The sequence below is a fragment of the Gossypium raimondii genome, chromosome 7, assembly GCF_025698545.1.
Source record: "Gossypium raimondii isolate GPD5lz chromosome 7, ASM2569854v1, whole genome shotgun sequence".
Taxonomy (NCBI): Eukaryota; Viridiplantae; Streptophyta; class Magnoliopsida; order Malvales; family Malvaceae; genus Gossypium; species Gossypium raimondii.
In genome coordinates this window covers 46,082,384-46,110,287 of record NC_068571.1, presented here as the reverse complement: position 1 = coordinate 46,110,287, position 27,904 = coordinate 46,082,384, and the positions used below count along the sequence as shown (strand labels likewise).

At 33.7% G+C, this 27,904-nt stretch overlaps 3 protein-coding genes across 3 annotated transcripts; 2 read left to right on the top strand and 1 right to left on the bottom strand.

Moving 5' to 3' along the window:
- The first annotated feature begins 1,675 nt into the window (after positions 1-1,675).
- On the top strand, positions 1,676-6,676 carry LOC105787700 (ribulose-phosphate 3-epimerase, chloroplastic). Its single transcript, XM_012614224.1, has 10 exons — positions 1,676-1,956; positions 2,902-3,016; positions 3,436-3,576; positions 3,655-3,768; positions 4,542-4,620; positions 4,971-5,080; positions 5,165-5,221; positions 5,938-6,007; positions 6,094-6,204; positions 6,471-6,676. The coding sequence occupies exons 1-9, from the start codon at positions 1,847-1,849 to the stop codon at positions 6,141-6,143; spliced, it is 846 nt and encodes a 281-aa protein (XP_012469678.1). The 5' UTR covers positions 1,676-1,846; the 3' UTR covers positions 6,144-6,204; positions 6,471-6,676.
- Positions 6,677-8,427: 1,751 nt separating this feature from the next.
- On the bottom strand, positions 8,428-10,654 carry LOC105787709 (zinc finger CCCH domain-containing protein 14). The gene is made up of 3 exons (XM_052634040.1): positions 10,314-10,654; positions 10,036-10,096; positions 8,428-9,317 (listed from the first exon to the last, which is right to left on the bottom strand). The coding sequence occupies exons 1-3, from the start codon at positions 10,384-10,386 to the stop codon at positions 8,564-8,566; spliced, it is 888 nt and encodes a 295-aa protein (XP_052490000.1). The 5' UTR covers positions 10,387-10,654; the 3' UTR covers positions 8,428-8,563.
- Positions 10,655-22,573: 11,919 nt separating this feature from the next.
- Positions 22,574-24,822, top strand: LOC105787724 (2-hydroxy-palmitic acid dioxygenase mpo1). The gene is made up of 4 exons (XM_012614256.2): positions 22,574-22,998; positions 24,243-24,305; positions 24,396-24,467; positions 24,553-24,822. The coding sequence occupies exons 1-4, from the start codon at positions 22,639-22,641 to the stop codon at positions 24,667-24,669; spliced, it is 612 nt and encodes a 203-aa protein (XP_012469710.1). The 5' UTR covers positions 22,574-22,638; the 3' UTR covers positions 24,670-24,822.
- The last annotated feature ends 3,082 nt before the right edge of the window (positions 24,823-27,904 follow it).

Genomic DNA, 27,904 nt, shown 5'->3' with positions numbered 1-27,904 from the left:
AGCTATAGTGGTATCGCAATACCCAACTCCCAAGGGTTTCCCCCAAGTCAAGACTAACATGGGTACCGTGATATCCCTTATGTGAAGAGACAAAAAATGACCGCAGAGGCAGAACTTATCCAACTTCAACACCAAAAAAAAAAAAAACACGCTAAGGGGCATTTGGGATATAAATGTTAGGTTAGAAAAATTACTAAAAAAGTCATAATTGGCTAAGAAAAAAAACTTATCATTAGCTAGTTTTACATTTTCTCTTCATCTTTTACGGTTTAGTTTTTCTTCTCCAATCCATAGCTTAGGGTTTACTTTCATTGTTCATTTTTTGGTTTTATTTTTTTCTTAGTTCCTTAGCTGGTAGTTAAGTTGGTTATTACTATAGTTAGGATTTATTTACTTGTTAAGCCCTTTAAACTTCCTTGTAGTTGCACTTTAATCATTAGTTTAATATCAATCAATTTTTTGACATTTCTTATGTTAAAAATCTTATCTTGAGTGTTTTTATTTACCTTCATTGTTGTTATTGTTATGTTCCTCAAGCTTTTGCAAAAGAGCTCGAGTCTTTATCACTTTTCTTTTAAGTTAAGTTAATGGAGTTTTTATTTGATTTCTTATTGTTAATGAGTTCAAATATGAGCATGAGTAGCTAAATCCCAAGTGGTTGGTTGATGGAAGTGATGAGTAATTGATTTTGGGTTCAAGGACTAAATCGTAAAAAAAAGACTAAATTGAATAAACTTAAAAACTTATGCTTGACAACCCTAAGAGAAAATTAAGATAAGTGAGGCCGAGAGGAGATCTTATCGAGCATCAATTTGATAATCTTGAGTTAGTTTGGTGAGATCGAGAGATAAATCGAACTAATTTGTCGAAATTGGTAAAGTTGAGGTCGAGAGGTAAATTTGAACTAATTTAGGAGTAATAGTGATTTAGATCCCTAATTAGAAGGTTAACCAACCTCATGACTCGACTTTAACATGTACCTCTAGACTCAATTCTAATATCGACTTAGTCCGAGAATCGGGTAAACCTATAACTCTGATACTACTAAATGTAACACCCTAATTCTCGACTCGGTTGCTAGGTCCTAGTCATGAGTTATCACATTCATTGCCAGAGCAACTATAACCAATCATATTCAATCCAATGCCACTATATATTTAAATATAGGTAAATCATGCATATAATATAATATGATATTAATTTCGGGTCTTATACAAGCTTACAAAAGCTTTTTTTTAAGCCTAGATTCAAAACAAGACCAAATTGTAAAAGTTTCAAAACATTGGATTAATGTCATGGCACAACATACTACGTAGGCCTCGTCGCAACGTTCAATACTCAGGATCGCGTCCTGACATGACAACTTGATCATATCGTGATAAAAAATGTTCAACATCATGATGTGATAGACCGATGAATTTATTTATTTTTTGAATAAATATTTTACCAACTTAAGTGCCCCATCCCACTATTTGGAGTTGCAAACGAAATTGAGAGGCTGACCCAATTCCCCATAACTTAACTCTTTCCCTTACATCAGCAATATAGAACGCCAACCAACCGTTGAGGATAAGTACAGTAACCCACAAACCAGCTTCACACGTGTCCTCATTACATGAATCCATTCCTAAATTTTCCCCAGATTTTTTTCTTTCTTTTTTTCTCGACTATTTATTCTATGGGGCTCCAAGTCTTTGCTGCCAGCCTTGTTGGTGGTGATATTTTTGAACAAGCAAATAAAAGCTCTCACTACCTAACCTTCAAAACCCCCTCCCACCTCCTTTGTAGATTAGAAAACTAAAGATCAAAAGATAGGCAACTAGGAAACAAAAAAGATAAGTGAAAGATGTCAACTGCTTCTTCATTGTGTTCATCAACTCAGATTAATGGCTTTGGAGGGGGACTTGGGGTTCTAAGAACCCATGTTTCTCAACCCAAGACACTTTCTTTTACAAGGTATTCTTTTTTCTTTCTTGAGTTCTTGTTCTGGGTTGCCTTTCTTTTTGGCTCATTCTTATATTAGACTTTGTAAAAAAATAGAATTTTATATGGTAAAGAAGCAAATTTATGGATGTTGGCAATAAAACCCAGTTTAGAAATTTCAGTGGAAAGTGAAGGACACCTCAAGAATATAAGGTAGCTAAACTCAATTGAATTAAATAAGCTTCGGGGTTTTATTTATAGTTAAATTATTAGTTTCTTAATGTTCGATATAAGAAATTTGAATATGCAACTTGCTGAAACTTATTTTGTATGTCTGGTGCTTACTTAGGAGCATAACTGTGGATTTATTTTCGGATTTTCGCCTTATGTTTGCATATTTATGCTAATTTCAAAGTTAGGCTTGTGATTTGGATAGTGACCATCAGTACAAGTTATGCATTTTGACATTGCATTCTCAAACTACAATGTTTTAATATGTTTCCCTCTATTCTTTCCGGATTGAAACACAGGTGAAGGTGTTGCATTCACATGATATTAGTAGCAAAGACCATTAAAGTTTGTACCAAATGGTTAAAACTTCAATTATGTCATTAGTTATTTCCTTGCAGTGCTGAAATTCTTTACTTTTCATAAGATTTAGAGATTGCAAATTGTTATCTCATCCCTAAAAATTGGTCTTCTATGGTAGGAAGTGCACCGGTGACATTGTAACGCCTTTTTATTGATCTTGTTTTAGGATTTAGAATGCAACTATTGGTTCACAGGGACACTAATGCTTATGAAAATTGTCAATTAACTGACAGTATTCAGTTTTCATTAGTTCCAATTCACTTTCGCATGATTTTGAGGAACTTTATGTTTTCCTATTCTCCCTCACATTTCCAACTATTGGATTTGAGTTTGTTCTTCCAACTCTCATACAATATTTTAATATTACCTTTTCTCTGAAACCTTTAGAAGGAGAATTTCTACGGTAGTGAAGGCAACATCTCGAGTTGATAAATTCTCAAAAAGCGATATCATTGTTTCTCCATCTATTCTCTCTGCTAATTTCGCAAAGTTGGGGGAGCAGGTTTGTTATTCTTTTTTTTGAAGTTACAACTTACAATTATATCATTAGTTACCATCAGAATGAACCATTACAAGCATTGAACTAACTGAACTCAAACCAACTCGCCTATACATGGTTAACACTGGTAAAACCTGAATTTGAGATCTCAAAGTCAACCTTGTCATTTATTTCTCTTTTTATTTCTTGTACTATGAATTTTTTTTCTGATTTTCTTGTAAATTATTACTGTCAAATGTTCAATAATTTCTATAACACAGACAACGGACTATAATCTGCATTATTCTTCTGGTATTTGACTTTAAGCCAATATCAGTAGCAACATGTTAGCTTTTTTAGCTGCTCTTGCATTGTTTACCTCAATGATATTTTTAACTCAAGTTGGAGCTTCTTTTCAAAGTTTGACTTCCACAATTTTCTAGGTGAAAGCAGTAGAAGTTGCTGGCTGTGATTGGATCCATGTTGATGTAATGGATGGCCGATTTGTTCCAAACATTACAATTGGGCCTCTTGTGGTTGATGCTTTACGACCTGTGACGGATCTTCCGCTGGATGTGCATTTGGTCTGCTTCTTTTCTTTCATGCCTAATCATCAATTAGCCTGTATTAAATATTTGCTAACTTCACATGGATGTCTGCAGATGATTGTGGAACCTGAGCAACGAGTTCCAGATTTCATCAAGGCTGGAGCAGATATAGTCAGTGTTCACTGTGAACAATCTTCAACCATCCATTTGCATCGGACACTTAATCAAGTAAGATTTTTCTTTTTCTGAGCCTGCCTTCTTTATTTTCCATGATAAAAATGGGGTTGCCACTAGCAGTTACTTGGTCATTACCACAGCTTATCAAAGCCTACTGTTTATTAACCCATATTTTCATATCAAGAGATGCCCAAAGTTAACTGCATTTTTTAACAATAAGGCCATATAAACGAGAGACGCAAGCCTTGTTTTCTCATGCATGGTTCCACTTTGAAGTTGTCATTGGAATTTATTTTAGATTATACCTACAGGTTGCCTACTTTAGGTTGAACCACATGATATGCTGATGGAGATGGAATGTTCAAAATTCTTAGGAGCATGTACAATTCCGTATAGAATTCATCCTTTCAAGCTAGTTTGTGTTTTGAACTTATTAGTGTTAACTATTTTCTATCACATGACAAAATAACTACGCATTGATGCTTGATTGGGACATTTGCGTAACTTCTATTCTAGTTTTTGCACCCTATTTTTGCTGTTACAGCTTTTTAAGTGTTAAGTTTTCTGGCCTCACTCCTACCTCAAACCGTGCATCATTGCTTTGTAAAAACTCCATGTCAGGATGCCTGAAAGTTGTCTGTTACGACTTACAGGTTTTTTTTTTTTTTTTTTCCAATTGTCTGGAAATCATATGCTTAATATTGTTGTCTTAGCTTGCTTTTGCTGTTTGCCTGCATTGGCTTATTTTCATGCAATGATTCCTTTACTATTCAATTGCCTTTAGTTTTCTTTTAATTTTTCTCAAAACTTTTCTTCTTGTATAGATAAAAGGTCTGGGTGCTAAAGCTGGAGTAGTCCTAAATCCGGCAACCCCACTTACTACGATAGAATATGTACTAGATGGTGAGGGTTTTATTTATTTATTTAAATATTCTATTTCCTTTTCCATTTTCTTTTCTTCTTGTCAAAGGAAGATTCCTACATGCCATGTGGTGGATCTAAACTGGGCATTGCTTATTCATAACTTGGAATAAAGGATATATCAAAAAGGAAAACTCTTGAGAGCTATGTTACATGGACATAAGCATTAGTGCCAGACATGGATAAGTGTCCGACACGGTACACTCAATTTTTTTAAGAAGGATAAGAGATCCTTCACTACATTGTCGTAACTTGTAGAATACAGATGTTAGAATTCATATGACTAAATAGAAGGAAGTTGACATGATAGTATCTGATTTGCATTTGGACAGTGGTTGATCTAGTCTTGATTATGTCGGTCAACCCCGGCTTTGGTGGGCAGAGCTTTATTGAGAGTCAAGTGAAGAAAATCTCGGAGTTGAGAAGAATGTGTGCGGAGAAGGTATATATTACTTCTCTCTGTGTATCATTTTCCTATTTATGCTTTAAAATCAGGTGACATATTTGTTTTATATTTCCCGTGCAGGGAGTAAACCCATGGATTGAAGTGGATGGTGGAGTTGGTCCTAAAAATGCATATAAGGTACCCCATTAGAGTCATGTGGTTTTTCCTTTTAGACATGTCTATACACTCTATGCCTATGTTACTCGGATTTGGGTGTGGGTGTCGAAACAACCATGTGTGCAACACAGATATTTTCTATTTTTTCTTGGTTTTCCGTGTATTTGGAGACTTGAATATACATCAAACATGGGTAAATTTGTTTTTAAAAATTAAATAGTTGGGAGTAACATAGCTCTATATGTAACATGTGACGTAGATTCTATGAGTTATCATTTGTTGAGAGATAGGCCTAATGTTGCTTTACCATTGACGGCTCGACAGCAAGTGGTGTCTGAATGAAGCTTTTGCAGTGATCAAAGATATTTTGCATTTAAACCTAAGAATTCCTGCCAGGATGGTTCAAAATGCAGGTTGAGTGGAAAGAAGTGGAAAAATATAAACTGGGCATCTATTAAATACTAGATATGTTAATCATATCAGTCATGAATCATGATAATAATTGATGCCTTTTGCTGTCGGGATAGAGGCCTTGGTGGCCTGAGGTCCTGAAGAAGTGAAACGGGTTAAGAGGGTACCCGAGTTTGGTTTTTGGGGCAGGTTCTGATGCTTAAGTCAGCACCAAAGTTCAATATATTTGTTGATGACCTGTATCGAGGTGGAGTTCTTGGTGGCCGGAGTTTGATCTCCAAGACATACTCCGGTGATAAAATTGAAATGTTATTTGTTGCTGGCAGGTAATTGAGGCTGGAGCTAACGCATTAGTTGCTGGTTCAGCTGTGTTTGGAGCCAAAGACTACGCGGAAGGTATGGACATGTAATTGTTTATTATTTTTTTTGCATTTAATGAAATGGATTTTAACCATTGTTTTGTGGCTTGGACAATTCAACAGCCATTAGAGGAATCAAAACCAGCAAAAGGCCAGAAGCAGTAGCTGTTTGATTTATGACTGCCAAAACATCTGCTTGGCTCTAATGTGGGATATCGGTGTTTACATTTCCATGTATGATACCCTCTTAACTTCATAGAATTTTGCTTTGATTATATATTAAGAAGTGTTAAAGCATGGCTAGAACATGCGTCAGTCGACTCGGGTGTGACTGTTGGATATGAGCATGTGTCTGGCACCAGTATGTTTAGTTCTTTTTTTTTTCAATGTATTTGGTGGGTCTTCGGAGTCTTCATACCTATTTCTGGATATGCATTGGACTCGTAAAAATGAAGAGTCAAAATAACATAACCTACGAGCATACTTTTTGTTGTTTGCAGATAATACGCATGTCATGGTCGTATAAGAAGCAAATTATGGATACCATCTGCTGCTGAATCGTGGATGCAGGGAGTGATAAGATTGTTAGTTTGGAAATATTTGGTGTAACTTGTCTTTTTTGTTGTATTTGATAATTCATATATACATCTTGACATGCTCGAGTTAAATAAAGCAAAGCATTCATGTTTGTTTTTGGTCATCAAAATCTTGCCTAAGCAAACCTTGAATGTTACACCAAGTCCTTTTGTATTTGTTGAAAGCCTCAACCGTGTCGAAGCTCACTGAAGAACTATGATCATGCCTAAAATGTGCGAGTACTAACTCCCTAAAACAAATTATGTCAAACTTGAATCCCACGTGGAAAACAGATCAAAATCTAATTTTCATTTTTAAAACAAGATAATTAAATTGCTCATGTCATTTTAAAATACGAGGTATTTCTTTCAATTCCGTCGTCAAAGAAATGCGAGTATTTTTTTTTAACATTCAATTCCATTGTCATAATTTTCTTTTCAAGTGTTGCAAGTACAATACAAATATATGTCTAAATAATCGCAAATAATAAACTACTACAACACAAACGAATTGTTTGAATCATTACAAAATAGAATTAAACTATTACAATACAAATAGATTAAAGAATTGGTGTAATTTAGACTAAAATCGATGAATTGGACTAATTAAACTAAAACTTATAGGAATCTAATGTATCTTATCATTACTGATTTAAAAAAAACCAATGACCCCATACAAAATTTAATATGGTTGATAGTAGTATTAGTATTTTAAAAATAACAATTATCATATATTTTTATAGAAAATAAAAATAAACTAAATTATTTATTATTATGTTGTCATCAATCTTGAGTCGATGTCGAGTTAGCTTGTGACACTAACCCAATTAAATACATTATTAATATATACAATTGATGGAAGTAATAAAGTGTGCAAAATAAAATTAAAATATATTAAAATATTAAAATAAAATTTTAATTGAGTAGTAAATTAAAAGTTTTACTAATGTAATTTGTGTGGTTCAAATCTCACCATATGCATATTTTTATTAATTTTTGTGAATATGAAAAGATTAAAATACCCTCAAATAATATAATTTATTTTAATTATGGAATGACATTTTCATAATTTCTCTAATCGAATTGACGACTCAATTAAGAGTCGCACTAATTTAGTAAAACACTTAAAATAATAACTTTTTATGTAGTGCCATATAAATATTCTCTATTCGTGTATACTATATTGTTTGCTTCATATTTATAATTTCAATTATAATTATGATACTAACAGAATTTAGAGTAAATTACACCAACAGCCACTCAACTTCGGGGGAGCTGACAAAACAGTCATTCAGGTTCCAATTCAGTCATTCAACTTTCAAAAAATAACAAAATAATCACCACTAACCATTTTCCGTTACGTCTGTAATGAAGCTATCGTTTTCTGTTATTGACTTAACAGAAATACCATTTTGAGTTTTTTAGAATTAAGATAAAATTGAGACTATTAAAATTATGACTAAATAAAAGTTAAAGTCTAAATTTATCATTATAGTGCCACATCAACTTGCCTAAAATAAAAAAATTTAATAATTAAGTGACCATCTACATAATTCACCCTGACATTCAGATTTTTCCCATACTACCGAATTCTAACTCAAAGAAAGTCACTTAACTAAATGTAATATTAGGCAAGGCAAAGTAAGACTTAATTCAATTGACAATAATTAAGAAAACATTAGTTCAAGCACGCTTAAACCTCTTCCGATGTAAGAGTACGAAAGAACTACAAGTAAAAAGTAAACTTTGTATAAGATAAAGTAACACCCAAATCAAGCATCCCTAAATCAAATGGAGTTATCAGTAATGCGTCTAAGGAGTTAATTTGATTATTAGCCCTACCAATCAAAAAGAAAAATTATGAAGTAAGGGACTAAAATGGTAAAAGTAAAAAACTCAAGACATGCACTTCAACTAGATAGTATAGCACGGCTAGAATGTTAAACAAGGCTCTAACTCATACAAGACTGCATAATATCTCAATGCTATTAACTACTTGGAATGCATTTGTTTAGCCTTCACACTACCGACTTCCGCAACTCGGCTGCACCGTGTGCAAAGTGACATCTTTCTCCGAAAGTGCAACTTCCCTTTGCAAAATTGTCGCACAACTTCGTTTTGTAGTTGCTTCCCGGATGCCCTTGACCACCATGTGCACCAGCTGTTTTGGCTGGACCTGGTACTGGACCCAGGCTGCTGATTAGTTCTCTAACCATTGCACTGGCTTCTTTAATTTGCTCAAATGATCCTTCGAGCTCGATGTTCCTAAGTGATGGATCTGACTCATGTTCCCGAATAGATAGCTTTGCACCTGTTTGACGACATATCTGCTTGGAGTGCACACCACCTTTCCCAATAATGGCTCCTGCAAGGGAAGCATCCACACTAATTTTCGCAGTTGCTGAAGCACCAAACGTAGCAGCAGGACCTGATGGGGGTGGTGGTTCCATCCGACTGCCCATGCGGCCAGGAAGAGGTGCCATGGAACGGGGATCATCAAGAGATGGAGCAATAGGCGTGCCAAGTTCCCACTCTCCATGTGCAAAATGACATTTATCACCAAACTTACAACCTTCGGGACTACTAAATTTGTTGCATAACCGAGTTTTGACCGCAGAGGCAGATCCATGAGGTATTGCAGCTGTCGCTGCCACGTTTCTAGAAGCTGGTTGAACAGCTGGTGCAAGGTTCATCATCTGGGACACTGCATTGTAACCTCCAGGAACATAGTGCAGGAAATGGCAGCTCTCACCAAATTGACAACCAGCAGTACTGCAATCAAAACAACTCGGGATCAGATCAAACTTAGACGAGTCCATAACATCAGCTAAATACAAATGTTTCACTCGTATAAGATGCCTATTCTGAACTGAAAACATCAGAAAACCTAGACATTCCAATAGAACAGAAGCCTAGCTAGTGCTAGCACACAACAATAATCTAGCACAAAAGCATAACAGCGATACTTATAGTCCCAAGTCATACTTGAGTAAAACAATATCAAACACGAAAACTATTTATATCAACACGAGCAAATTCCAATGATGGGAAGAACTTAAAGGAGTCTAATGACATAATTTTCACAAAAAAGAACACATCATACCTGAATTTTTCATCATACTTTGATTTATATAACAGCTAAACTTACCAAGGGACTCAATAACCGTACCGATATTTGAAAATTTTACCAGTTAATTCAATCTTAGGAACAGTTTATATAACAAATAGTACATCTTTGATCTAATTTGCCTTTTTTTCACCAACTAACTCCAGCAAAATTGGTTATTAATGAAGCCAATCTCTGTTAACCATTAGCTTGATTAATGATCAAACAACAGTAATTGCACCTGTAATAACTCAATAATACCCACATTTGATTAGCAAAATCACAAGTTTTTAGCTAACTATAAAGTTCAAATTTTTAGAAATAAATTATAGAAACAGAATTTAAGTGCAATATTTATTTAGGTGTGGGTATAAGAATTTTAACCTGAAAAACTTGGTGCAAGGCTTCGATTTGCTTCCTACACCAGTTGATAAAGATTCCAATTCTGTTGCACAACCATTAATTAATTACTTTTTCTCAGTTACAACTTTTTTTTTATATCGAAATTATCCCCCAAAAATTCAACGTGTTTAATTCTTCATTTTATACCTAAAAATTATGTAATTAATCACTTCTATATTAACACTTAAACAAGCTTGAAAATATTAACAGGAACAAAGACCATATATTTCAATTTTAGAGAGAAAAAAAAAAGGACAAACCTGGTTTAGATTTCTTGATGCCGCCATTAGCATTGAACCCAGCTTCACGTCTTCCCCTTTTACGAGTATCCATTAGAGAACTTCTTTCACAGATCCAGATCCAAAGAAAACAATAACCCAAAAAAAATCAAATGAGTGCAAAAATTTCAAGAACCCTAAAATGCCCCAAGAAAGAGGAATGTAAAAAACCCAGAGAGAGAACGAAGAAGAAGAGTAACCCTAGCTTCGGGCGGGGGTTTTTGGGTGAAGAGGAGGAAGAGGAAGAGAACCAAAAGGCAAAGAGAGTGGGAAAAAAGGTTAAAAGATAGTGATATTTAATAGCCAAGTTAGGGCTGATGATAATTCGCAGCCAAAATCTAAATGGCTGGATTTTGTTTACCGTCAGAAAGAATCTTTTAGCCATTTTCTAGTTCTTATGGGCTCTAATTCTAATTCAACTTCGATTGGGTCCAAACCAGGCTAACTTTCTTGGCTTAATTTTCTAGACACCCCAAACTATAAGCTAAATTTTAAATTGGAACCAATTTACTAAAATAAGCACATCACTTTTCAAATGAACCCAACTCTCAACTACTCATCTCAGGCCATAAACAACCACTTTAGCCTTTATATACAAATTGTCTAAATCCATGCGCTGCAACTAAGGTTCCTCTTCACACAGCTCTATTACCCATCAAAGCACCACTACTGTTTCTGTTGTATACAAATTTTGGTTGGATCAAAAGTAATGCTTTTTAAAACTATTATCTTTAGGTTTTTAGGGTTTAAAGTAAAGTACACAACCGAATAGGCAACACCATCTTGTATTATATTGATACAGATATTCATCACACTAAGACCTGACCATAGCAAAGTCAGGCACCACTCCATTGTGGAGTAAAGTCTTGTGCAAATTCCGTACACCCCAACATAAAACTATAATTATTTGAATTGAATTGGTTAGATTGATAATCAGTTGGAGTATTTGTCCGGAATAAAGTTTTAGATCGGTTGAATTGTGAATCAATACAAACGAATTAAACTAACAATTAAAGTTATTTTTAGTAGTTTTTATTTTTTATCCAATTTTAATAATTTATTTAATCAAATCGTTCGGACTGGTGAACCGATGGCCTGGCCAGTTCAACCACTGGTCCAGTCATGAAAACTTTGCATAAAACCACATATCTAAGCAAGAATTGAAGCTCTCCCGTGTTTGGCTCTTTGAATCTTAAATTACGTTTCGTAATAAGATTACACTATTTAATTTATCTGATTAGACTATAAAATTAATGTGTTTGGTTGGATTAACTTAAGTTTAAAATTAAAAATGTTTAACAAAATTTATTAACTAAAAAAATCAGTTTTATTACACCTTGATTTTATCATATGAATTCAATTAAACAATTATTGAGATAGTTTATTTATATAATTTATAATTGTTTGTTTTAGAGAATTTAATTTGCCTTTAAAATTAAAAGAAATTTAATCTCCTAGTTTTATGTTGTATTTAATATGAGGTTTCCAACAAGTTTAATAATGTAAAATATATATATAAATTTAATAATCTCACATCTAAATTTAATGTTTGTGAAGGATTAGTTTTGAGGTATAAATACGGTAATATGTTATATTAAATACATTGTAATTTTTTTATCAAGATGAAGTTACAAAAGGGGAAAAAGCACGTCATTTAGAAATGTATTTTTTATATATAACGTTTCAGCTTTTTGTGCATTTAAAATATATTATAAATATTTTTATACACTAAAATTATATATAGAGAGGATCATGATTTTATATATACATTTATATTATGCTTTTATATTAGTCGTGATATATATAGGGTATTCAAACAGTTAACCGAACTGAATTAGTATTAATTAAATTAATCGAACTTTTAATCCTTTAAACGTTAATTGAACGAATTTTTTAAAATAAATTAACCGAACGAAATATTTCAATTAATTTGTTCGCTAATCGAATTAACCAAAATTTATTTATTTTTTGTTAAAATAAGTATAAAACATATAAAAAATAAATTTATAATGCTCATTTGACTGAATTAACCGAACTAATAATAGCCTAATACATATGATATATAATGTTAATTCTTAAGTTCGGTTAATTTAATTAATTGCCCGATTTCAAACTAAATTAACCGTTAATCGAAATTTCAAAAAGCCTTTAAACCGACCTCCGACCGAATTATATCAATTAACTGACTGATTAATCGAATTAGATCAGTTTGACCGGTTAATTCAATTTTAATCGAAGTCTGAACACGTATGTGAATCATATTCATGTTATTTTTTTGTGTGTATACCATGTTTTGTATATAGTTTATTACTATGATTTTATTTACAGCATAATTTGTTTGTTGATGTTATGTCTTAACTTTTTTTTTTTTGCATAATTTATATAATGATTTACTTTTTAAAATTTGGCGTGTTTTCTCATTATTTTTACGCATAAAGTATAATTATTTAAACGTAAATAATTCATTTTACATAATTTTTGGTATGTTTATTTATTTGTTTTATTTTTTTCTGTCACATTAATAATTATTTGAATTGTTTTGTATTCATTTCAAATTTACATAGTTTGCATAACTCAATATTTTAACTTTAGATTTATTTATTTAGGAATCAAATCATTATGTACTATATTTAAAAAGTAATCTAATTTTGTGAAACATAGTGAGTAGGCATATTTTAAATATAATAAATATATATGAACGACTCGATCCAATTTCAAGCCCATGATGAGAATGATTCAATTTCCGTCAAGTCCCAATCACTAAATCCAAATAATTGAAATCGAAAAGAAGAATTTGTGATAAAAAGATTTCAAGAAAAGGAGTTGAAGCTTCAATATATGAACTATAGAGTTCATTAAAGATTGATGATGAATTAAAAGGGTCCAAGACTGTTTGTTAACTTAAAAGCACAATTCATGATATGTTGCTCAAGCAGTTTAGACTAACTCAAATCATTACTCAAATAAATAACTTGAAATTATCAATAATTTCAAATATACGACTTTAAAATCAAGTTTAAGACATAAGAAATACATACCAGTGAACCTAAGACATGTTCAAGACTACCAATTGTAAGCAAAATTCCTACCCAATAATATACTTGAACCAAGTTATTTGTCAATTTAAAACATGCTCATCATAACATATAAAAGCAACCTTAAATACCAATACATACCATTATATACTCACGTAAACATAACATTCCAACTAACCAAGATTGACCTATGATCATTACTCACAGTACACTTTTAGTTTAAATTATAGTTTTACTAGTGCCATCTATTGAAATTATCATAAAGAATTTCAACAACAACTTATAACTCTAGGTACATGCCAACACAAGATTTAAGATAATAAGGGCAATACAAACATTACTGAACTGAGAAGAGGGTCCTAGATGTTGTCAATCAACTGCAAACTCTATCGAACTTAACCATTACCTGTGCATGGAAACAAATAATTTTGCATGCTGAGCAAAGAAGCTCGATGGTGCTAATCATAATTTGATTTCATTACATAAACACATTTAATGTTACACACCATTTAAATTTAATTATCGTCAATTCTTGAACAAATATGAATTATAGCCTAGTGGTTTAAGAACAAGTTAAGCTTCCCACGTGACCCAAGTTTAATTCCCCCACTCCTATTTATTATTATTTTTTAATTTTTGAATTTAAATAGTTGGTCAAACCCCTACTTGCCATCCCACCTTGTTGCCATATAGAAGAAATTCTTTCTTCTCTTCTTTTGCTTTCTCTTTCTTCCTTAGCCCTCATTTCACTCCACATGTCCTCTTTCTTTTCTTTTTCTTCCCCCTTTTTTAACTCCCTTCCTAATTCCCCCCATTTGAATTGCTATTACCGTCTGACCTACCTTAGTGAGTCTATCCTCTCATTTTGTTTGTCATTTTCCTCTTCTCTCTTCTAATTTTCTCTCTTGCACCTGTTTGAGCCACCATCTTCATTTGTTTTCACCACCATTAACCACCAATGCACCACCTAAAACACCACCACTTCACCACTATCCCTCCTCTCTCATTCTCTTTTTGCCATGTTGCATCGTCATCGTCATCGTCATCACGTCACCGCACCACCGCCGCCGCTATCGCACACCATTTTTTTTTGTTTTTCATTCTCTCTGTAATTTTTTGGTCATAATCGATTTTTACCCCTCTTCTCTTACTTTTTTTAAATTATTGTTAAATAAAGCTATATACTCATTCATTTTATTTTGATGTTGATTTTTCCTTAACCACTATTCCTCCATTGAACCGAAACTTTCGATGAATCATCAATCTGTTCAACCCATCCGATTTAGCGTAAGTATTGATTGATAAATCTAATATCAATCATCTCTTTTCTTATGATAGTCAAATATAAATACTAATGTTTGTATGATTCATTTCTTGAAGGATCTAACCTGGATCATTTGGTTTTCCCTCTAGCAATAAAGAATCATTTGAATTATCTTTTAAAAAGGTATTTAGAGTGAGTTCCTTATTTGATTCCTTAAGAGAAAATATTTTGGTTCATGGCCGAAACTAATGAATGTTCCATTGGTTTCATATCGTTGTTATTTAATCAAATTGAGCAAGATCTGTCTAGATTTGTTATTGCTAAAGTGTGGAGTGTACATCTAATGACAAGGCTTAATTTTCAGGTGTGAGTTTAATCAAATAAAATTTGTATGATTATTTATTAAACATTATTTAGTTATGATTAATATTATTTAACTGCTTTGAAACGTGGCTTTTCGAATACACTAAGTATTCATGGTGGTTGATAAATCTTTTAATGGAATGGTTCCCAAGTAAGTAACTCTGATATGTTAAACATGTGATGTCACAAATATGTTTGTATGTTGTATTATGATGGATGAATTTATATGTTAGTTCTGACACTCATGTTATGTGATCAAATGACACATTTTTTATTAAGTAAATCGGATATCATGATTAATCATAGATATTGTTATTTTTGTTCTGATAAGCATGAAAAGCAAACCCATGCCTACTATTTTTGTTAACAAAATATAATCACATGCTAAGCATGCCTATTGATGTATATCTATTTCTGTGTGCCATATCATAGTGCATTGGATTGTGTTTATATTGAAAGTAAGAAGTTTCTGGCAGTTTAATTATCTTCACATTCTGGCGGTATATTCACACATTTTGGCAGTATATTTGCAATATCTGATGGCTTGTCCACAATTTTGGTGTATTATTAGATGAATAAGTTCTGGGGAACTCTTTGTGGTGTGTAGCGGTGTTGGGTAAGAACTTTTCTGAAAAACTCTGCATCGATATTATCTTGCATATTGACATATGTGAAATTGGACTGCTTATTTATATTTTCTACTGTCTTCTGTAATATATGTTCTGAATTACTATTTGCTACATAAGTTAAGACTCTCATTGAGCTTATTAGCTCATCCCTATATTCTGATTTGATTTTAGGTAATCCTTAAGGTTAGATTTAGATATGGCTTTCGGAGGAGTTCTCTGATGATTTTGGTTTTAAATACTTTAAACCTTATTATTTGGTTATTTTATTATTCTGGATTGTAATAATTTTCTTATGGATCGTGGCATGAAACTTTTTATTAGGGGACTTTCATTTTATTATCGCATGATTTGAGGTTTTAAATTATCTACTGATGTTTTGTCGAATATGCATAAAAAACTTATTTTTAACAAAAATATGATTTTAATACAATTTTCCACCACAATATTATGAAGTTGTTTTTATCAAAATATAACCTAGTTTTTTGGAATAATTAATCTTTACAAATGAAACAACAAAGTCACTTGATAGTTTTAAAATTAATATGATATTTTCTTGAATCAAAGCAAATAAATCGAGATCACTAGTTTTAAAAAGTGATTAAATAGAAACACTTTCCATTCCATCTTAATGGCTTATGTAATCTTCATGCTTCGGCCATAATGTCTAGGCCGAGTTTAGGAGGCTACATTTATCATAAAACATGTTAAGGCCATGGAAAATATCCACTTAAGTACCTAAAAGCTCTATGTTTCTCACTTCATTAATCTTAAATTTGACAAGTCACTTTATTACCTTCTATAATCTAGTGTCACAAGATAGACCTTTTATCTCGCAATCCGTGCAGCATTAGGTGATCCGTTTACTCCAAACTCGCCTAAGTCAGCCTTTACGCCCAAAAGTGAGGATTCTTTAGAACTCCTCCAAGGCACCAATTTGTATAGCGGAAGCGATTGTGACAAAAGAAGCTACAAGTGAACAACATAAAGCCAAAGAAAAAATGCACACAAAGTGTTTGAGTAAATGCTCAAAGAATTCTATTACTCTTAAGAATTCAGTTTACAATGGATGATTACAAATGAGGGGAAGGCTCTCTATTTATAGTTGAGCTCCCCAAAATCGACGGTCAAGATACATTTACATTGACGGACGAGATTAACCATATCCCTTGATTTTAGGAATTTACAAGATATGCCATATCAAATCTAATCTAATCTTTACAAGATATGATTTCCTCTATCTTCTAAGATTAGTTATCAAAATTAGCCTAAGTTGCCATGTCTTCATTATCGAGCCAACTGGGCTTCAATCTGACAGGCTTCTCCAACAATTCCTTGAATCGGGCCAGTTCTTGTGGGCTAAATATTTCCCATCTAATCGATAAACCTCCATGGGGTGCATATTGTGCCATGGTCACGGGTTTTGCACTTTGGCCCGTGACATTCTCCCCCACCTATTCTTGCAACGCCCTCGTTGTAACTTCCGAATGGTACTGGCTTAATTCACAATGGAACTTTCACGTTGCCTTGGCTTTTTCCCGACTTGTCTTGTGATCAGGTTGTCTCTTCCTTTGAAACATTTGCCTCAGCTTCTGTCGCCTCTTAACTTGAACCGTTGCACTCGTTAGTACATCCCGTTGGCAAGAAATCTCCGCTCTATCTTGCCCCAACTCTGACTTGTTCTCATTGGAATCCCCTGGATTCACGCATCTTGGCTTCATACTGCCCACAGTCCCTTGGCCTCCATGCTTATGAACTTTGAAAGGGCCTTTACGACCTTGACAAGTCAACAAGTTAGAATTTAAAACATTATCAGAGTGTTTACAATGTACCTTACTTGTAGTATTTACTCGTCTCGACTGTTTTTGCATCACTCGTTTCCCCCCAAAACTCGATGCATAACCCACCTTTCCCAAAGGTTTTAGCTCCACAGTCGAATCTACATGCTTCATATCGATCTTTTGCGCCACTAACACTTCCGAAGGGGTTCTCGTGGCATTCTGTTTTGACGAACTAATGTTTCTGCCATACGAAACATCTTCGACTAGTTAGATTGACGATAACACCTCGGTCCTAACCTTCATATCCCGATGCACCGGCACAATACTTTTAGTTGACGGACTGGTGACAATATGAATTTGATCGGCCCCTAGTTGCAGAGTTGCCTGAATCCTGTCAAGGAATTTTAAGCCAAGTAAAAAATCGTAATCATCTAATTGGATTACCTCGAATTCTTCCTTGCTCTTCCATTTGCCGATTTGTAGTTCTACATCACGAACTACTCCCACAGTTGAGGCTTTCTCAGAAGTTGCTACCTTAATCTTCTTATTCGATTTTCTAATCAACAGACCAAGCTTCTTCGTAGCTTTTTCTAATATGAATAAGTCCGATGCTCTCGTATCAATAAGAGTACTCTGCTTCTGACCCATAATGTTGATGTCCACAAACATCAACCCTTTTTCCACTCCTCTTATTAGGAATGAGCACCATCAAATTGACCTTCGATGTCTTCCCCTCAATAGGCTTCGCCTCTTCCTTCGGCTCATATTTCTTCTTGATCACCGAAATCATCAATTTATTCGGATATTTTCGTGTCATGTGTGGTCATTGACAAAGGAAGCATTTGATTCTTTTTCCCTTGTCCCTCGGGTTGTTGGATCCCCGCTTCGTATCTCGTGGTTTCCCATTGCTACTTGTGCTATCGGTACTATTGCCATCATCGCTGTGTCCCTCTTCATCTTCTTCATGGTTCCTCTCACCATTGCCCTTTCTATTGGGCTTAGATGACTCAAACTTGTCTTTCGTTGGACTAAGTTCAACAAAGGACTCTGCTTCGGCTATGGCTATGGCTACAGTAAGTTTGGTGATTCATTGCCTACGCAACTCATGCTTTGCCCACGGCTTTAACCCATCATCGAACCAATAGAATGCTTCTTTCTTACTCAAGCGGAGATTTGAAGCATCAACTCACTAAATGCCCGAACATACTTCTGAACAGTGCCTTGTTGCATGAGACGACGCAACTTAGTCTAAGCCTCATTCTCAGCATACCGTGGGTAAAACTGCTTCTTTACCTCTCTTTGGAACTCCTCCCAAGTCCCAATTGCGTTCCCACTATGTTTCTCATCCGTGGACCTACGACGCCACCACAAGAGAGCCACATCAGTAAAATAGATTGAAGCAGTGTTTACCTTAATAGCATCATCCTTGATGCCTATCGCTCAGAAGTATTTCTCCATTTCTCACAAAAAGTTGTCCACGTCCCTTCTGGATCGTGCACCCTTAAACTTCACCGGTTTGGGAACATCCATTGCTTGTTGCTTCGGCCTTGAAGACAACATCCCATTACTCAAAGCGGCTTTGTAAATCGTGAGCTCCCCATTGAGCTCCTTCATTTCTTTCTTCATGGCTAACACCATATCCTCGAGATTCTCATCCCTCTCTGCTAGCTTTTTCGCAGTGGACTCGACTAATTCATTCATCTTTTCTGTATTGGCATCGAGAGAATCCAACACAAAATCTCTGAGTTGCTCTTCCATTGAGTCAAACCCATCCGTGCATCCCTCAACCAATTCAAGCGTCTCTTTCATGTTTCCTATGGATTCCTCGAGATTAACCACTCGATTTTTCAAAGCTATCAGTATGTCCCTCAAGCGACTTACTTTTCTGGCCCTCTCACGGGTCTCCATTAGCTCACTCTGGCCAACAACTTCTTTCGACATCCCAACGGTGCCTTTGAACCAATAATTCAGATATCACTTGGTTCAAACCTAAATCTCGGATACCTCTTGGTTTGAACTTGGCTTGAATATCACTTGGTTCAAACTTGGCTCGGATACCACTTGTCACGGGGCTAGACCTTTCGTCTCGTAATTCGTGCAGCCTTAGGCAATTCGTTCGTCCAAACTCGCCTAAGTCAGTCTTTACTCAAGTGAGGATTTCTTAAGAACTCTTCCAAGGCACCAATTGAAGAGCGGAAGCGATTTATGCCAAAAGAAGCTAAACAACAGAACAACAGAAAGAACGATCACAAAGTGTTTGAGTAAATGCTCTCTATTCTCTTATTCACAAAGAATAATGAAACAATGAATGGAGTGAGTACAAATGAGGGGGAGGCTCTCTATTTATAGTTGAGCTCCCCCAAAATCGACGGTCAAGAAACATTTACATCGACGGACGAGATTAGCCATATCCCTTGATTTTAGGAATTTACAAGATATGTCATATCAAATCTAATCTAATCTTTACAAGATATGATTTCCTCTATCTTCTAAGATTAGTTACCAAAATTAACCTAAGTTGCCATGTCTTCATTATCGGGCCAACTGGGCTTCAATCTGACAGGCTTCTCTAGCAATTCCTTGAATCGGGCCAGTTCTTGTGGGCTAAATGTTCTCCATCTAATCGATAGACCTCCATGGGGCGCATCTTGTGCCATGGTCATAGGCTTTGCACTTTGGCTCGTGACACTAGCCCCTAGACCATATTTATTAATTTAAATTGTTGTTCGCTTTTAGTGGTTTCTCAGTGTCATGTTTAATAAACAAAGACAACGTAGTTATCGTGGCTCTCATCTTTGTGAACCCTTTAGTTCAATTTTTTGGATCAACTCGGTATACAAAATTTGACACAAAAATCAAATTTTTTTCATGTCGGTGAAAATCAGGTTGTTACAACTCTAGTTCCCTTAAGATTCTTATTTTGCCCTAGTTTTTTTTTCACTATAAGTAGGTTGCGCTTCCCATCATTGTACACATATCTCATTTTATGAATAATACAACACTTTGAGTTTCTTTTTTCACAAGATATTTCTCTTGTGATTTGTAGAATTGATTTCATCTTGGTTTTCTTCTTAAAGTCCCTCCAATTTATTATGGTTTGGCCTTAGGGGATTGGTTAGAACCATTTGTGAAACTTGTTGAATTTTTTTTCTAAGTGTTTCATAAGGCATTGCCTTTTCACCTTCCAGCAAATCTTTTTCCATCTCATTCTAATCTTTATCTATCTTGATCATGTTCATATGAATCTTTTTCTTATGCTCTTTCATTTTCAAGAAACGTGTTTTAAAATTCAAGCAACCTTAAATTTTGCAATCTGTTTGAGTTTTTATTTTATTTTCTATATTATTCAATTTATTGAGATCTCTCTAATCCTTTTTTTTTTTTTGTTTTTTCTTTCATATCTAGAAACCCTTCAAGAAGCTTTATTTTTCCTTGTTCGATTTCAAGATAACACCGTTTTGGTGGGATCTTTCTTTCTCCTTTAAGTCGATTGCTATTCTTGTTATGTTCTTTATTTTTCCTTAATTTTTGTTTCGATTTTCTAATCTCTTTGGTGTTTATTTTTCTAGATTTGGTTCAATGCATTCTTACTGCCCAAGATTGGTTTCTTTTGCTTTAAGAAACCCAAGTTGATCTTGGTCTCTTCTCTTCAACCAAACCCTAATATTTTAATTTCCTTTGATTTTCTCTTTTGTCTCATTGTTTCTAATTTGTTTCGATTTCTTTGGTTGAAGTCCGTTTGAACAACTTTGTTTACCCTCAAGAACGCATCCTTGGGCTTCAAGAAAGTAACCTACAATTGGTTCTTGAGTTCTCTTTGCTGACCAAATCTCCCTTCACTTCTTTTCCATTCTTTTTCCTTGTTTTATAATTTGTTTAAATCGAATTTGTATGCTGATTCTTTATTTCAAATTTGCCAGCTTATACTCTTCAAGTCCAGCCTAAGAACGTGTCTCCCCCTCAAGATCCAATTCTTTCAATCTCTAAATCATTTGAGTCTTTATTATTTGTTCTTAGAATTATTGTTTTAGCTACTGTTGAATTTCCCTATTCTCAAGTTTCTTAATCACCAAGTTAGGGTTCAACCACTTTGATTTGGTTTTTCCTTTGTGTCCAACTACTTGAATTCAATCTTGGTCCATTTTACCTTATCAAAAGACCTCTCTAGCCCATTTTAATTTCGATATTGAATAAATTGATTCCTCTAAAAAATCAAAACAATTTAATCCTTTCAATTTTAAAAGTGAGTAACTAATGACAATTAATCACAACTTTTTTTTTTGTCAATTGTACATGTTTAGCCTTCAAAGTCTACACATTTCATCAATTTAGTCTTGATTGAACAAATTTAGCATGTAATATTTACATATTTTACCAATATTTGCACATAATGGCATCAAGGGCTAAATTTTTATTATGTCAATAAAAATATGTACAACTTACAAAAATATTAACATTATGATTAATTGTTCCTAGTTACTCATTTTTAAATTGACAAAGATTATATTACTTCAGCTTTTTAACAGGACCAATTAGCTCAATATCAAAACTGAATGGAAATGAAAAAAAAGTGTTTTTTTTACCTAAATCTATACTATTCATTTCCCAGATCTTACCATCATGATCATCATTATAAATTGAAGGATCATGTCAGGATAGGGTAAAAGCACTATGGAGGCGCTTAAAATTAGGAGTCAGATTATATTTTACCTCTCTACTAAAAAATGGGTTAGCTCAAAGAGCAAGTAGAACCTTTCTATTAAAAAATCCTTCTAATTATACTATTAAAATTTAGCGTGGCTGACGGAATAATTGCATAATGACACATGGTGAACTACATATACCTTATGTTAATGTATAAGAAATATTTCTTTAATAATAGAACTATATGAAAATTTAAAAAAAAAACCATTTTACTGTTTAATCTAATATTTAAGAATTAATTAATTTATTTTTTAAATGTGATGTTAGGCAGCTCACATGTAGTAGAATTGTGTGGACAGTACCCATTGCTTTCTAAAACCAAGGGCCGGGTTCACCCACCCATTTGATTTTTACCATTTTGGCGTTGAATGGTGATACGTCAAATAGAATCTCACGAAAAAGCTAGCGCGTTGGTTTCAGACATCGATATTTCCGTGAACGTAACGTAAAATATAAATATATTTCCTTTGTCTCATTTATAGTTTCTTCCTCTTACCAACAAAACCAAAAGGAAAATACTCTCTTTGTTTTCAAATGGGAAAGCCAGGAGGATTGTTCGATCTTGAGAATCATTTTGCATTCTATGGGGCATATCACAGTAACCCAATCAACATTTTCATACATACTTTGTTTGTTTGGCCAATATTTTTCACTTCTCTTGTTCTTTTCTACTTTACACCCACCATTTGTGATCTTTCCCAATCTGGGATTTTGCCCTCTGGGTTTAATCATGTTTTGGTTTTCAATTATGGGTTTCTTTGTGCTCTAATTTATGGATTGTTTTATGTGATTTTGGATAAGAAAGCTGGTTCCTTGGCTGCTTTGATTTGTTTAGCTTGTTGGGTTGGTGCTACTTTTCTTGCTGCACACCTTGGATATTCTCTCGCTTGGAAGGTAAGTAATATTTAAAAAAAAAATGGGGAGGATTGGAACCATGTAAAAAATAACCCCTTTTTATTGATAAATTCATGTTTTTACTTGAACTTTGTCTTGTTTGTTTGGTTCTATTGGTTTTTGAAATTCTTAGTTTTAGCTTTGTTAATTTTATTGTTCAAAGAACATGCTGTTTGAAACAAACTAGGATTCATGTCTTGTTTGGCAACAAAGTTCAACTCTTTTACTTTTCAATAGTCAATATCCATGTTTTACTAGATTGTCAACCATTTTGTTCCAAGTATGGACTTTTCTATATTGCCTTTATATGTGCCTCTTGACCTTTTCTTTGACAAATCCATGGCTAATATGGAGGGCCCTAGTTCTAGTATGGCCCTTTTCTTTATAGATTATAAACTTATCTTTAAGATTATATAGTTTGACATTATGTTTATCAGATTAAGGGAATCATGTTTTGTTGTTGGAATTAAGTTCTGAAATAATCCCATCAGCAATCTTTTTGGATATGTTATAACTTGTGTAGATCATGTGCGTGAATCAAAAACTAACGATGAATGGGTAGAGAAGTTAAGTTTAATTCTTCGTTTGTGTTTCTTGTACATGTTTTACTGACTTATACTGCTTAAATATTGTTGGCTTGACAGTAAATACTGGAAATTAAGGGTCCACTAGGTTCATTTTAGTTGCAGGGTCGATATATTGTTTGGTTAGGGAGTCAGCTTGGTTGAGTATTGTCAACAGATATTTTGCACCAGAATGAAAGGATACCAAAGCTCTTTTACCGGAAAACGCTGCATCAAGCATACTGTTTAAATGCTGTTGGCTTGACAGTAAAGGATCCACTAGGTTCATATTAATTGCAGGGTCAGTATTTCGTTCGGTTAGGGAGCCGGCTTGGTTGAACGGATAGTTTGCACCAGAACGAAAGGATACCAAAGCTTTTTTACTTGAAAATGTTGCATCAAGCATATTGTGTAGCATGCCTTTGAATTAAAGATATCTATATTAAAATCCGTTTAACGTAAGCTTGATACTGTTGAACATTGAAGTTGGAATGAACGTACATGGAATTCTCTGGTTGTGAAGTTTCATATGTTAATGAATTGTTCCATATCATCTTTCAGGTTGTGAAGATAATTATTTTTCTTTCCTTTATTTTTGGGGAGATAAATATTCCGTCATGTGCTTTTGCTGAACATGATTGTTCGTTTCCTTTGATTCGTACTTGTGTACTCTCTATTCAGGTTGTGTTGGCTGCTCAGTTGTTCTGTTGGACTGGACAGTTCATAGGCCATGGAGTCTTTGAGGTAAGTAATGGTATAATCTTTAGAATTTCCCAGCTTCCATTGCATTTCTACTTTTTCTTTAAACACCACTTGTTGAACTATTCTCTTTAGAAACGTGCACCGGCTCTGTTGGACAATCTTGTTCAAGCTTTTCTAATGGCTCCATTCTTTGTTTTGCTCGAGGTACGGGGAAGTAGTTTCTTTCTTTAATACGAAAATGATCCCAAAGTTGTGAAAATTTAGTGATTTGTGTTTGATTTGGGCGTAGGTTCTTCAATCGCTCTTTGGGTATGAACCGTATCCGGGTTTCCATGCACGCGTGAAAGCTAAGATCGAAGCTGAAATCAAGGAATGGAAGGACAAGAAACAGAAAAAAAATTCTTAGCATTGAATTGGGAACTTGCATAAGAAATGATTTTGGTTAAAACTACTGTAAACACAATGAAGGAAAGGCTTTTTTGCCTTGTGTACTCTCATGTAAATGTGTGCATACACTGCTGTGATTTTTATAAAAGCTTTCAAAGCTTCTTTACCTTAATACATTATCTAATGTTAATAATCCTTTTTTTAATGCTTATTTCACGATTTAACTTGAAATCTAAGTACCTTTTAGAATTTTATACTTATATATTTTAAATTTTATAAAAAAATTACTTTTAAACCTTTTCTTATATTTTTGCAATTCTTTTATATATTTTTTGTAATAATATTATTAATTTCAACTAATTTTTGTTCAATTATCATATTTTTTTGTAAATTTTATTGTTATAATTTATATGTTTTTTTGTAGATTATATATATTTTAAATTTTGTTTTATATTTTTACTATTTGAATACACATGTTGTTCTTTGATTGGACCAACTTTGTAAGAATAGATAATTGTGTGGTAATTAAAATATCTCATTTTTACTTATAAATAGGAATAAGAGTTTACAATTATTCTTAGAGTTTTCTGCAATTTTGTTTCATTTTCTTGTATTATTTTTATTTTTAGTCTAAATTTCAAATAAAAACGGCCCCTAGACTGTTTTAGTGTTGTTAAGAAATTGTTGGGAAACAATGGAAGGCAAATGAGTTTTCATTCCATAAATATAGAAACAAGCGGAAGGGTGTTGCTTTCTCTTATTTTAATCCAATCCAAACATAGAATGCATCATTATTGGGTTTTCTTTCTTCTTTACTTGCCCCTTCTTTTACGTACTTTGTCACCGTTAAAAATGAGACCATGACGACGTCGTCTCAGCAACTTCCACCGCAACCGCCCAACACGGTGCGAAAAGTGATCGTGGAAGTGGTCGACGCTTGTGATCTTCTTCCTAAAGATGGTCAAGGGAGCTTCAGTCCTTTTGTCATTGCTGATTTCGATGGTCAAAAGAAGAGAACTTCTACCAAATACAGGGACCTTAACCCTGTCTGGAACGGGGCCTTGGAGTTCACGGTGTCTGACCCAGATAATATGGATGTTAAAGAGTTAGAGATTGAGGTTTGTAATGATAAGAGATTTGGGAATGGTAGTGGCCATAAGAAACATTTTTTGGGGAGGGTTAAGTTGCATGGGAGTCAGTTCACTAAACAAGGGCTGGAAGGGCTTGTTTATTTTCCTTTGGGGAAGAAGAGTGTTTTTAGTTGGATTAGAGGTGAGATTGGGCTTAGAATTTATTAGTATGATGAGATTGTGCCGCAACAGCAGCAACAGCCACCGCCAAACGGAGGATACCAAGCCTACTCCAGGGCTGCTTGTTGAAATTATTTATTAGTAAAATAAGATTGTATAAACTTCCACATTTCTCCTCTTATACACACACACGCTCTATTTATTAAGTCAATTACAATTTAATTCTTACAACACCTCTCTAATCCCCCTTAATTTTATTATTGACCAAATTAGACCCTCTCAACAAAATCAGAGTAATTTAATCATAGTTAATTTTGAAACCCAGTAATTAAGGACAATTAATCGTATATAATTTTTATTCGTATAATAATAAATTAGTCTCTCAATATTTTTATATTCTATCTGTACAAGCCCAATTTCGCCCGGTCCATTTACAAAATTTTAACTCAATTACAAGCCCAAAATCCCCATGGCCCAATAAAAGTCCTAGCCCAATATATATTTTCAGAAAAGAAGTAACCCTAACCCGAGGGTCGTCCACTTCCGCGTCTGACACCTCGCCACCAACTCTGCCGCCGCTCATCAATCACCTGCAATAAGGAAATAAGCACGCAAGCAGCAAAAAGCAGAGAAAAATAGAAGCAAACTCGGCTATAAAAAGCCGAGTATCATCTTTGTATTTTTTTCTTCCTTCTTTTTTGACAATCACCAAGGAATCGAAATAGCAAAAATTAAAGGTGTTTATTTGCTGTTTTTTCTTTTTGCGTTTTATTTTTCCGCCCATTTTTATTTTTTTATATTCTTTTTTATATTCTTTTCCGCGTTGAGAAAACTCAACTCTCGAGTACGCCGAAACGCAGGCTAAAAAACGCCTTCTGCGCGACGCCAGCCACTGGCCACGGCGGCGATTATGGCCGGCCAAAGAGAGGCCGAGTGAGACCGTCGGTCGAATATGGGGAGGGGTTGAGAGAATTTTAGTTTTTTTTTCTCTGAGGAAAGAGAAATAATGAAAAATTTTAAAAAAATTTGATTTAAATAATAACCCCTAAACGGCGCCGTTTTGAGAGTTGGGTTTAGAGACCAAAACGACGCCGTTTTGGCCTCTGACCCGTGATCCGACCCGTTTACCCACAGGATCCGCGTGTTTCTACGGTGAATAGGATATTTTTGCACAAGGTCCTTCCTCTTTTTCCCCTTAGTGCAATCTGGTCCCATTTTGATTTTTTAATTTGGCCGCCTTTTTTCGTGTGTTTCATTTTAGTCCGCGCTGAAACGCTGCGCATTAGGGTTGGGAAAATTACCCTTTCGATCCCCTCCGGTTATTTGCGATTTCATATTGGTCCTTTCCTTTTATTTTATTTTTGAGTTTGCCCCAAATCTTTGTCTTATAATTTAAATTAGTCCTTTTTATGTTATTTTATTATTTTATTAATTAACTCAGTTATTTTATGTATTTATTTATTCCTCATTATTATATTATTATATTATGCTATTATCTTTGTGTTATTATTGTTATTATATTTCCAATTTGTTTTTTTTATCTAAGTTTAAATATTTTAATCTCATTATTATTATTATTATTATTATTATTATTATTAGTTACTCGTTTGTACCTTTTTTAATTTTAGATTTAATTATATATATATATCTTTGATTTATATATATATACATACTTCTATACTTTTTATACTTTATAATTTATATATATGTTATACATACATTTTATAATATATATATACATATATATTTGCACGTATATATTTTTATAACTTATTTATATATACATACAAACTCATATATATTTTTATATTTTATAATTTTTATATACATACATATATATACATACTTATATATCTTTTATATTTTTATAATTTTATTTATTTTCTTTATTCATTTATTTATTTACGTTTTTTTGAAAGAATGTTTTAATATTATTGGTTTGTATACTTGTTATTTTATATGTTATTGATTTGTCCTTTTATTTATCTATTTTATTCTTTCATT